General features: G+C 44.6%; 1 protein-coding gene across 1 annotated transcript; it reads right to left on the bottom strand.

The window, feature by feature from the left end:
• Positions 1–347: 347 nt before the first annotated feature.
• On the bottom strand, positions 348–9861 carry LOC142771857 (uncharacterized). Its single transcript, XM_075873766.1, has 3 exons — positions 9663–9861; positions 7054–7226; positions 348–1448 (listed from the first exon to the last, which is right to left on the bottom strand). Exons 2-3 carry the CDS (start codon positions 7217–7219, stop codon positions 1105–1107), a joined length of 510 nt encoding a protein of 169 aa, XP_075729881.1. The 5' UTR covers positions 7220–7226; positions 9663–9861; the 3' UTR covers positions 348–1104.
• Positions 9862–10793: the final 932 nt, after the last annotated feature.

Raw genomic sequence — 10793 nt, 5'->3', positions numbered from 1 at the left:
ATAATTACCACCTCGTGATTTCTACATTATTTTTCTGAACACCTCTCCTACAGGCCTCATGTCTTTCGAGCACCGACAGCACGTCTTGCAGTAGCTGCTGCTTACTCACGTATTTACAACTTCAGAAGAAAATTTAGGAAATCAGATACAGCAATGTACTTGCTTCATTTGTCCTTGTTCCAAATATTTGACTCTAAGAGATCAATCAATCCAATCTACAGAATGCACCTACACAGTTTGCTGAAATATCTCTTTCATTTCAGCCTTTTTTCTGCTAGCGTGGTTAATTTGCTTACATGTGTGTTCACAGAAATGACATACACAAGTGACGTTTACTAGGAGTGCGTCTTTATTAGAAATGAATTACAAACAAGTTGAATACGAATACAGACAATACTATAAAATTCTTTCCGCCACCGTCAATCTAGAATTTGCGCCGGAGACACTCAGAATCGCGGTTCAGTAAAACTTGTTGCTTGGCGAGTTGGGTAATATTTCTCAGTAAACTGGTGTGCCCAAACACATACAAACGACAACCGAAGAGACAGAGACAATCGCCACCAGTTTACACAAAATATAAAAAAGTCGCCCCACTACAATATTTACTAGACCACATTTCTACTATAACGCGCCCTTTCTTCATTGTGCCTGAAAATTTGCGTTTGTTCCTGTCTCTTCTTTTCTCCTGTCGCTTGTCTGCATTTGCGCACACCAGCTTACACGGAATACTAAGAACCATATGAACTAAAGAATTCAAAGCTCTGGTGCTTGTCTATCAGCCTGTAGAGAACAGCCACAAGCCAAACGAAAGTGTTATACGGAAGAGAGAAAAGGCTTGTCACATGTTCTTGTATCTATACCCTGAGCTTTGTCATAGAGATTGCAGCCCTTAGTCTAAACAAAATCTGCTACCGAAAAACCGGTAATAAGTAAACGTCGCGTACCAAACGCAAGTCTGCGTAGACATACAGAACTAGGAAGCCTTAAGCTCAGATTACTCCGGGAAGGTCAGTCTCTGTGTAGGGGGGTGAAAAGGTCTCAGACCACGCTGCCAAAAGAATAGATAAAATAGTGGCCTGGAAACAATTGACTAGCCCTGTATATTTAGTCGCAGTCGCAGCGTTTCCACTTGGAGTTCAGCCCGTGGTGTCTGGTGTGGTGGGCGGTCCGCAGTCGCCCGTTGAGAAACTTCATGGGGCATAGACCGCACGGAATGGGGCGCACGCCCGTGTGCTCGCGCAGGTGCCACTCCAGCTCGAGCTTTTTTGCAAACAACTTGTCGCACGAATCGCAGCGGTACCAGGTGCCGAAGCCGTCGTCCACAGTCTGCTCAGGTTTCTTGTTCTTGTTCTTGATGCCTACAGGCTTTGGGCAGCCGTTGGACTCACTCTTTATGGCAGCCGCCTCTGTCTTCGGCTTCTTTTGCTTCTCCTGGGACTGTCGTTCACCTGCAGCGTGCCATCAATAAAGTAGAAGGAAAGAAGAGTACATTTAGGGGCTAGTTTCTTTGTTAGACACAACATTCACGAGATCTAACAATCATGCCAAGGAAAGCATAGGAGATAATATTAGAAGCATATTTATGTATATGTGAAGAAATAAACGTGGATGAAAAAAAAATTGTTTTCCCACGTACAGTGCGATTGATAATATGTGAAGCACGATTGAGAAATGTTGATATGTCACTTTAAAATCAGCACAACGTTACGAGGTGGAGGTAAATGATGCCATACATGACTTCAGTGTCATGATTATCATGTTTGGATTGTCATTTACCTTGGTCATCGACCAAATTTAGTATATGTGGAGCTAGCGAAAAGACCGCGAGGACGCTACGAGCGTGGTGGGTTGTCATGTTCTTAAATGACACGCGTGTCAGGATTATCATGTTAGCCCAAGTCATATACTACGTCATCCATGGACGTCACGTAACATGCAATTTGGTATATGTGAAGCTAGCAAAATGGCAACGAGCGCATCATGAAGGACCCAATATACTCCATCGTAGCGTTGACGCGCGCGCACGCTGGGCACAGCGACGCTACGCTAGCAAAATACGAGCACACTAAAGTCTGATGCATGGCGCGACCAGCGTTCGTCGGCGGGGCCTGGCGACAACCAGCGCCAATTGCGACATGCTGCATTTCGGCATTTCGCGCCGATGCATTACCCAGACAACACTGCGTCTCCCTCTTTTCGTGACGGAAGGACGCTGGACGTGCTGAAATTCCGCATGCGTCATAGAAAGGTAGTGCGGCGTGCGCCTGCGAGTATATGGCAGGACCGGTGACTGGCGTGGCAACGCCGGCGTGACCCGATGAAACGAACGCCGGTGAGTACGCACACCGCGTAACGTCGAAATGTATTTGCGCCTTGACTGTGGCATATAGTCATGTTCTCACATGACACGCATCTCATGAATATCATGTTTGCACCAGTCAGCTACCTTTGTCAGCCATTGGCGTCACATAATACCAAATTTGGCGTATGTGAAACTTGCGAAATGGCCATGATTGTATCATAAATGTGGCATTAGTCATGTTGTTACATGATACGCATGTCGTGGTATCATGTTTGGATGTGTCATTTACCTATGCCGTCCATTCGCGTCGCGTAATATCGAGTTTGGTACATGTGAAGCTAGCGAAACGGCCACCAGCGCATCAATAGCGTAGCATGTAGTCATGTTGTTACATGATTGATTGATATGTGGGGTTTAACGTCCCAAAACCACTATATGATTATCAGAGACGCCGTAGTGGAGGGCTCCGGAAATTTAGACCACCTGGGGTTCTTTAACGTGCCTCCAAATCTGAGCACACGGGCCTACAACATTTCCGCCTCCATCGGAAATGCAGCCGCCGAGGCCAGGATTCGGACCCGCGCCCTGCGGGTCAGCAGCCGAGTACCTTAGCCACTAGACCACCGCGGCGGGGCTGTTGTTACATGACATGCATCTCATGTTTATTATGTTTGCTCCAGTATCATACCTTCGTCACCCATTCACATCCCGTAATACCAAATTTGGTATGAGTGAAGCTAGCGGAATGTGTGCCAGCCCATAATGAGCGTTGCGTGTAGTCATTTTGTTACATGAAACGCATCATGTGGTTATCAAGTTGCCACCAATCCCATACCTTCGTCATTCATTCACGTACTGTAATACCAAATTTGGTATATGTGACGCTAGTGAAGTGGCCGTGAGCTCATCATGAGCATGGCATGTAGTGATGTTTTTACATGACACGCATGTCATGATTTTTTTGTTAGGGTCTGTCGCTTGCGTTCGCGATGGAATCATGCCATACTATATCAGTTTTGCAACATGCCATGTGAACGAAACCACCGCAAGAGCTTCAGAACAATGATATGTAAACTATGGCATTGATGACATCCATGTCACGATTTTCATGTTACGAACTAGTCAAATACGTTCTTCGTGCAGTCATGTTATGCCATACCAAGTTTGGTATCGATACCATTATGGAAACGGCAATGAGAGCTTAAAGTCGTTGGCGGCTAGATTAGATAGATAGATAGATATATAGATAGATAGATAGATAGATAGATAGATAGATAGATAGATAGATAGATAGATAGATAGATAGATAGATAGATAGATAGATAGATAGATTGATAGATAGATAGATAGATAGATAGATAGATAGATAGATAGATAGATAGATAGATAGATAGATAGATAGATAGATAGATAGATAGATAGATAGATAGATAGATAGATAGATAGATAGATAGATAGATAGATAGATAGATAGATAGATAGATAGATAGATAGATAGATAGATAGATAGATAGATAGATAGATAGATAGATAGATAGATAGATAGATAGATAGATAGATAGATACGCTCAAAGTCGCTGAAGTTCGCTAAGAAATGTTTCGTATTTATTATAACTTGCCGTGGGCAGGCACCATACCTGCGACCTTCCAATACAACGTCCTATCCTCTGCCAACTGAGCTAACACGGTGGCTATGCCTCCGTCTGCCTAATGGAGCAAATATGTGCGTTAAACATGGGAGCGTCAGACAGCGCCGCCAGTAGCTATGAAGGCGAGCGTAGAACACCCTTTATCAGCCTTTATCAGAATTTATTGCAGCAGTACCGTAAACCTGATATCTTAAAGGGTTGAAAAAGATGGCACCTTCAGAATAAGTCAATATCAGGCACAGCTCCATGGCATTCCACTTTCCTTTTCTTTCACCAAAGTTCTTTTAAATTAGAGTGCGTACTTTGTGCTAGTCGATGATGTTAGACTGATTTAGTTGCGAGTCTGCAGCAGCTGTACGGACGCAGCCTCCCATTGTGTATGGCTGGCAGGCCGTGTCTGCATGGCTGCTGCGGACGCGCAACTGAATCTTTCTATCATGCTAAGCGTTTTCATGGTGATTATTCACTGCATGCCCAGATAATGAAAACTGAGAAACACATGGGGTGGTAACCTCTACCACTTGTTTGGTGTTCGAACGTTTTTCATTACTTTGATCTTTAAGTATTTCGCTCCATCAGTTTACGAACCCACTACCGCTCACTATACACACAATATTATAAATGAAAGGCTATGAAACTTAGCATGAACGCAAGCTTTGTATATGCTGGGCCAAGATTGCACAGAGAAGTGTGGCTCAATGAAATGATATGCAGTCTCACTACATCAAGCATCCCCAAGTTACATAGAACTTCAACCTCTGCAAAAAAAAAAAGGTACGCACTCACTGATACGCATTTTTCCGGCACAACGTGTTCTTTATACTTAAACTGCCTCTCTCTTCAAGGTGCATTCACTGTGAATGCAGCAGTTTACTGACAAAGCAAAGAGTTTCAGAGCACACAGCTATACTACGAATTTCGATTCAAGAATTAAACACATGCTATGAGGAACAAAAGTAAACTTTATAAGAAGTAACTTTGAGCTTTTCCGTAATATTGATCCTTCAAGTATAACCGATCGAACTAATCTGTACAGAATATCTAAATACAGCCCCCTCGTTGAGAACAAATGAAGACCACGAGTGTCGAAATATTTGTATTCATAATATTTACCAGTGGAATAGGCCACCTAAATTTATTGCGGTTCAAGCCGATTACTTCTGGCGTAAACTCTTCAGAAAGAATACTCTTCTGCAGTCTGCTATTTTGCACCGTGAATAGATGTTAATCAATGGTTCTTGCAATGCGACCCATCTCAGAGGTGTCAAGCTACAAGATCTGGAAACAGGGAGTACGTAGAGGTGAGGGGAGGGAAGTCATCGCATATTCCTATCAAAAATGCGTCTTCAGCCTACGAGTACAACAAAACTTTCAAGCTGAAATATGCGAACTATGCCATGTGGCTGCTTCCCGATACAGTCTTCAGAGACATCACACAGATATTTTCAAGAGCACTTATAATTTAGCCGGCTTATTACAGTGGAAAATAATGTACCATCTTCCACTAAAGGGAACCATTTGTCGATGCGAAGCTGCGGGGACATGGTCCGCTTGAGTGGACGATGGTGTACTTGTTGAGAGTTTGTGCTTGCGCTAACGCTGACACTGGCGGCGGCGTTGACGTTGGCCCTCATCGCGCTGTTGTACAGGAGAGGATTGAGCGGAAGCACTCCGTCATTTTATACCGTGGAACTTGAGAGGTGTTTCAGCGGATTATGCAGCTGACGCACCATTTGTCGTGCACGCCGCTCCCTATGGTGTAGAGAATTACTGCAGGAGAGAGAGGGAGAGAGAAGAAAGAAGGGGAGGGGGCGCGAATGCGCTTTGGGGTGTACGGCACGGGAACGTGTGAGGGACGGACACAGTCCTCGCCATAACTTCCTTCGCATCTAGAATTTGTAAACGGGGTGTGTGTGTGGGGGGGGGCGGGGGGGGGGGGGGTTGCAAGAAGACAAGTATACTTGTCAAAACGTCGGGCTGAACACATAACCCCTGCTAACGTATTTTCATAACGAAACCTGTTTTGGGACCACAACTCGCGTCACGCGCAGTTGTCTGAAACCGCCGCCGCAAGCGTCCGTAGCCACATCGCGCGAAATAAGAAAAAAAAAACACTGAGCTACGCCAGTGCGCAACACTTGTTGGCAAACTTCCTTTAGATAGGCTTGATGTCGGGAAAGCAATCACGTTAATACGACTCATAAGCGTTTTAAAACAGTGGAAAAACAACCAGTCGCCGCACAATGCGAATAGCGTAACGAGTGGGCCGTCCGATGCGCCAACCTATTACAAAAGCCTGTTCTTGTCCCCCTGTTCGGTGGCGCATACCCACTTGAGCCATAATTCATCATCGTCGTCAGCCACTGCATGGACAATTGGCACAAAATTCCTTGCAAGTGTTAAGAGGACACCACGCTCTTCAGAAGAATGACGTAAAATAGCATAGCGAATGCCACCCTACTACCCAAAAATTTTGATTAATAATGCCGTAGTGTATATCAAGCAAGTGTGCGTGCAGTAGTTATCCAATAAACGTTTTCAAAAGGCTCTGAAAAGCTGCTCTTCTAGCTTTAACCATGACTGTGCTGCGGCTTAAGCGCAGGCCTGGCATCTTTTTTGTTTTCATCGCAAGCTTTCATTTTCCCCTTCCTGTCATGTTGCGGTCTAATAGAGGTATGGCAAGTGCATTTCGCCAACATGGCCAGCGTGCCTGAAATTTTTCTAGCTGATTGTCTTAGAATCTTCCAATAAGACTGCAGTGCATTACACGTGAACGATATAAATCATTCTGCAACTAATGCGGGGTTCAAGAGTAACGGTGAAAATTTTCATGTCGCAGGATTAAAAAGCCGACACGCTTTACTGCTTTCACAAGATTCCTCGAATGTCGACGCTGTTGTGGCCGCTATCAATGTACAGCCTTGAAAGCTTGCGAATTCACTTTTCGTTTCGTGGGCACAAGTTAGCCCAAACAGATTTTGATATTGTCGAATAGTGCTGGAGTCTTCTTCGCCGTCATGACCACATGGCAATAATGTGACAGCACATTTTTCACAGAAAACTGATTCGCGCGCGCTAACAAAGCGAACTTCTACGACTCACTGTTCCATGACCACCAGCTCGGCCACTGCTGCTCCTTGACCTGCTTCCTGACGAATTTCATGAATTTTCGGAGATCCTTTTCTGTCGCCTCTTTGCTCCTTTTCAGGTCTACCGTGGAAAGCCCCAACGGTGCTTCGGGGGCTTCTCTCTTCACCACAGGGGCCATCTGGGCACTGAACAGAAACAACTTGCTTTGTATAAATTGATCATCAAAAAACGCTAGGTTGCTATGGTAATTACAATAAACATTACGTTTATGCGTGTATACGATTCACAGAGGAGGAGGAGGATTGAAAGAGGAAGGACAAGAAGGTTTGCCAGTTCTACACTTCATGGGCTCACGTGAGTGCCGAGGAGCTCGTACTACGGCGAAGAAAGGTGTCTGACTGGTATCCTACCACTATTGTTAGACAGGAACCACGGTAGGAACTAACATGGCCGTGATGACATTGCAATATACGGGTATAGATGACTTGCGTTAATGTTACTGAAACCACCATTTCGGAGCCCAGCCAGTAGATGCGCAACGCTTGCGATGCCGCAAGTGCGTTATCAAAACACCCCATCCAGGTGCTTTCGTTGTTCATGCACAAAGACGCTCCTGCGAAGTCATCGTTTTCACATTGTCGAGATTTTTTTCTCACCAAAGCCGCCATCGTGGAGTGCAAGAACATTGAAAAGCTCCGTGCATGATGTCTCGTGCAAGCCATTACATAGCAGTTCATACACAATAGCACATCCAACAACTAATTAATCAAGAGTAATATTGATACAGATTTTTAAAGCATGTAAGTAAACGAAGAATAAATCAAGCTAAAAACGATACATATTCGGAAACGGGCATTGCACAGAATCAATATAAACACTGATAAACCTGTGACTCAGTGTTCTGAATAAGATGTATATAGTCTGGTTTATGCCAAGACAAAAAAAACACAAAAAGAAACTACAAACAACTGAGGATGTCGATTTTAATGCATTACCAATGCAAGAGGAGGTGTGGATTGTTCATTGACTTTGCAGATGACTTCATTCACCTACTTACAATCTTTGCTATTGTCTAAAACTATGCACTATCAGCAAGAAACCAAGTAATAAAAACCATGGCTGAACTTCTCCTTTGTTCTGACGCTCACCTCATCTCATTTCAGTCACTGCTTTGTTTTTGTAGAGATTATTGCGTATTTTCAGAAAAGTAGCCTAAATGAAGCTTGTTTGACTACTGCATAACGAACTTAGTTTCTAACGAAAAAATACATACGCTATTTTATGAAGACTTTTTAAAAATAACACCTTAGTATTATAATACTTGATGTTATGCTCTAACGCTGTTTATGTGGTTGGAGCTGCACTTATTCACTTAAAATTTCTTCTTCTACTCCGAAACGTAATAGCCTGTAGGAAGGGTAACAAAATTAAATGAATGATTAGGAAAATTTAGAATAGTGCACTGCGAGCCCTTGCGGTGCGGTTGCTGCCACTGCGCATGCGTCGTAACGCGAGTCGGTGTTCGCATTCGCGGACCGCAAGCAGAAAATCCGAAACTGCGTGCGGCGATCGTGGCCCGCGAGGCCCACGAAGTGCTGTTGTCGAGGTTTCATCTAGTTTCCCTGCATTCGAGTGTGCGGGGAAGCAGAAGTCTCTAGCTTTTTCCCTAGGAGGGGCAAACGTTATTCTAAAACGTCCTATCAAGTCGGATGCAAGACAGACAATTTAAATTTGTTACCGGCATAATGGTGTGCAGGGCATATATCAGTGAAACATTCACATTAGCATTATTAGGTGGTGTAACTAAACAAAGGCATTCAGCTGCACTTGCAGCGTGAAGAAACTTAGCGCACGTCCCTCTGCCATAAAATTACAAACGCGCAGAATACCGTGTACTGCGCAATTGAACGAGTTGGAATACTCCGGATTCCGCTACGAAGCAGGTATGCCGCAGACGGAAGCCGCGTTTACAGATAGGATACAACGTTGAAAAGCATGGGAATCATTTGTTTAGAAAACTGTCTTTAACCACTGAAAATATTATGTACTATACTATAAAATGTAAGTGATTTTGTTTAATGAAATTTATATCACCAGGAGCCAACATCAATAAACACTTTTCCATTCGCGTAACGCAAAGGTTTGTGTTGCTGCTGCTGCCACTGCGCATGCGTTATAACGCTAACCATCGTTAGCATGTGCAGTTCACTCACAAGAACTCCAAAATAGCGTGCGGGCCACGAAGTTCTCAAAGTCCTTTTGCGGTGACTCCAGCGTGCGTTAGCGTTTGCGGAGGACAATTGCTATGCGATACCCCATACGGCGGAGATAAGCATACGCTACGCCCACATGGCCCGCTGGCTTCGCGTATGCTATTGAAAAACCCACTATTGAAGCAAAAAATTTGTAGTCGGACGTTAATAAACAACACATAAAATATATGAAGTATTATACAAGAAGATATGCCACCTGTGGGCTCCTACGCAAAATGCCTGAAAACCTTTGGTATTCCATACCGGCACGGCGTTACACAGAACCAAACACATCGCAATGTTGCAGTGAATAATAAAAGCAGCTCAATGCAAGCATTACTGATTTTAGTTACGTATAACAGTGCGTACCTTTAGTAAAGAGCGTAGTTGAAACGCCTCGGTGTCGTCCAACTTCAATGCGCTTCGGCCAAAAAGTCGCAAGAGCGAAGACTGCTGCCTCCTCTGACGAGCGGTGCACGGCGTCTGAACAGCGGACCCGTACCAGCGGCAGTTGAAGTGGAGACGCTAGCTGCGTCGGCGTCTCGTCCACTGCACGCGCATCGATGGATCGCACCAAAGACGCTGGCGCGCGTTCTTCTAGAGGCGCTGATAAACAATGCAAGTGCCGCGCTAAGCGGGACGCGTTCGGGCGTGTCTCTTTCGTGCAATGTCTTTGTGAGGACAAGGCATCTCTTACCGTGGCGTCTCTGATTATACCATCTCCTCCCGTGATACTTCGCTTCATGCATCAGCTGCAACGCTGTGGAAGCTATGTGACTAGTATGGTTGGCCGTTTGGCTCTTTTCGATGAACCCGCGTGAGATTTAATCGCGATGAGCACGAACGCGCTTGCACAGCGTCATCGCCAGCTGCAGCTGAAATATCAAGATGCGAGAACAAACATACGCTAAGTGGTGCAGAAGAAAAGAAGCCATATTCATGGTCATGGCGGCAGCATTTTCGATGGTGCGAAAATGCTTGAAGTTCATGTGCATATTCTCGCTCACAATTTAGGTGCACGTTAAAGAATGCCATGCGGTCAAAATTTCTGGAGCCTTTCATTACGGCGTCTCTTATGATGACGTGGTGGTTCGGGAACGTTAAACCACAATAAAGAAACTATGTCTGAAATGGAAATATCACCGTACTACTTCTTAGTGCAAACGAACTCATTGCAAGATTTTGGGAAGGTCTGCACTGCGCTGCACCTGATGTTTGAAATAAAGGATACCCACAGGAATGCTGCTGGAGCTAATCGTTAAGGTCATGACCCGACTTCTGAACGCCTCTCATTGTGCTGGTGATTTGATTGACTTTTGGATGTTAACATCCTAAATTCGCCATATGATTATGAGAGACGCCGAAGTGGAGGGATCCGGCAATTTCGACTGTACCGGCGAAGCTTCCGAATGTCTAATACGGCATGGTTGTGTTACATAATACGGAAAGCTGAGGATCGGCATGACGTTTTAGCATAATTATTTAAAAATACCATGGCAT

Source organism: Rhipicephalus microplus, chromosome 9, assembly GCF_043290135.1.
Source record: "Rhipicephalus microplus isolate Deutch F79 chromosome 9, USDA_Rmic, whole genome shotgun sequence".
Taxonomy (NCBI): domain Eukaryota; kingdom Metazoa; phylum Arthropoda; class Arachnida; order Ixodida; family Ixodidae; genus Rhipicephalus; species Rhipicephalus microplus.
Note: the sequence above shows the minus strand (reverse complement) of the source record. Positions and strands in the feature narration are given on the sequence as shown.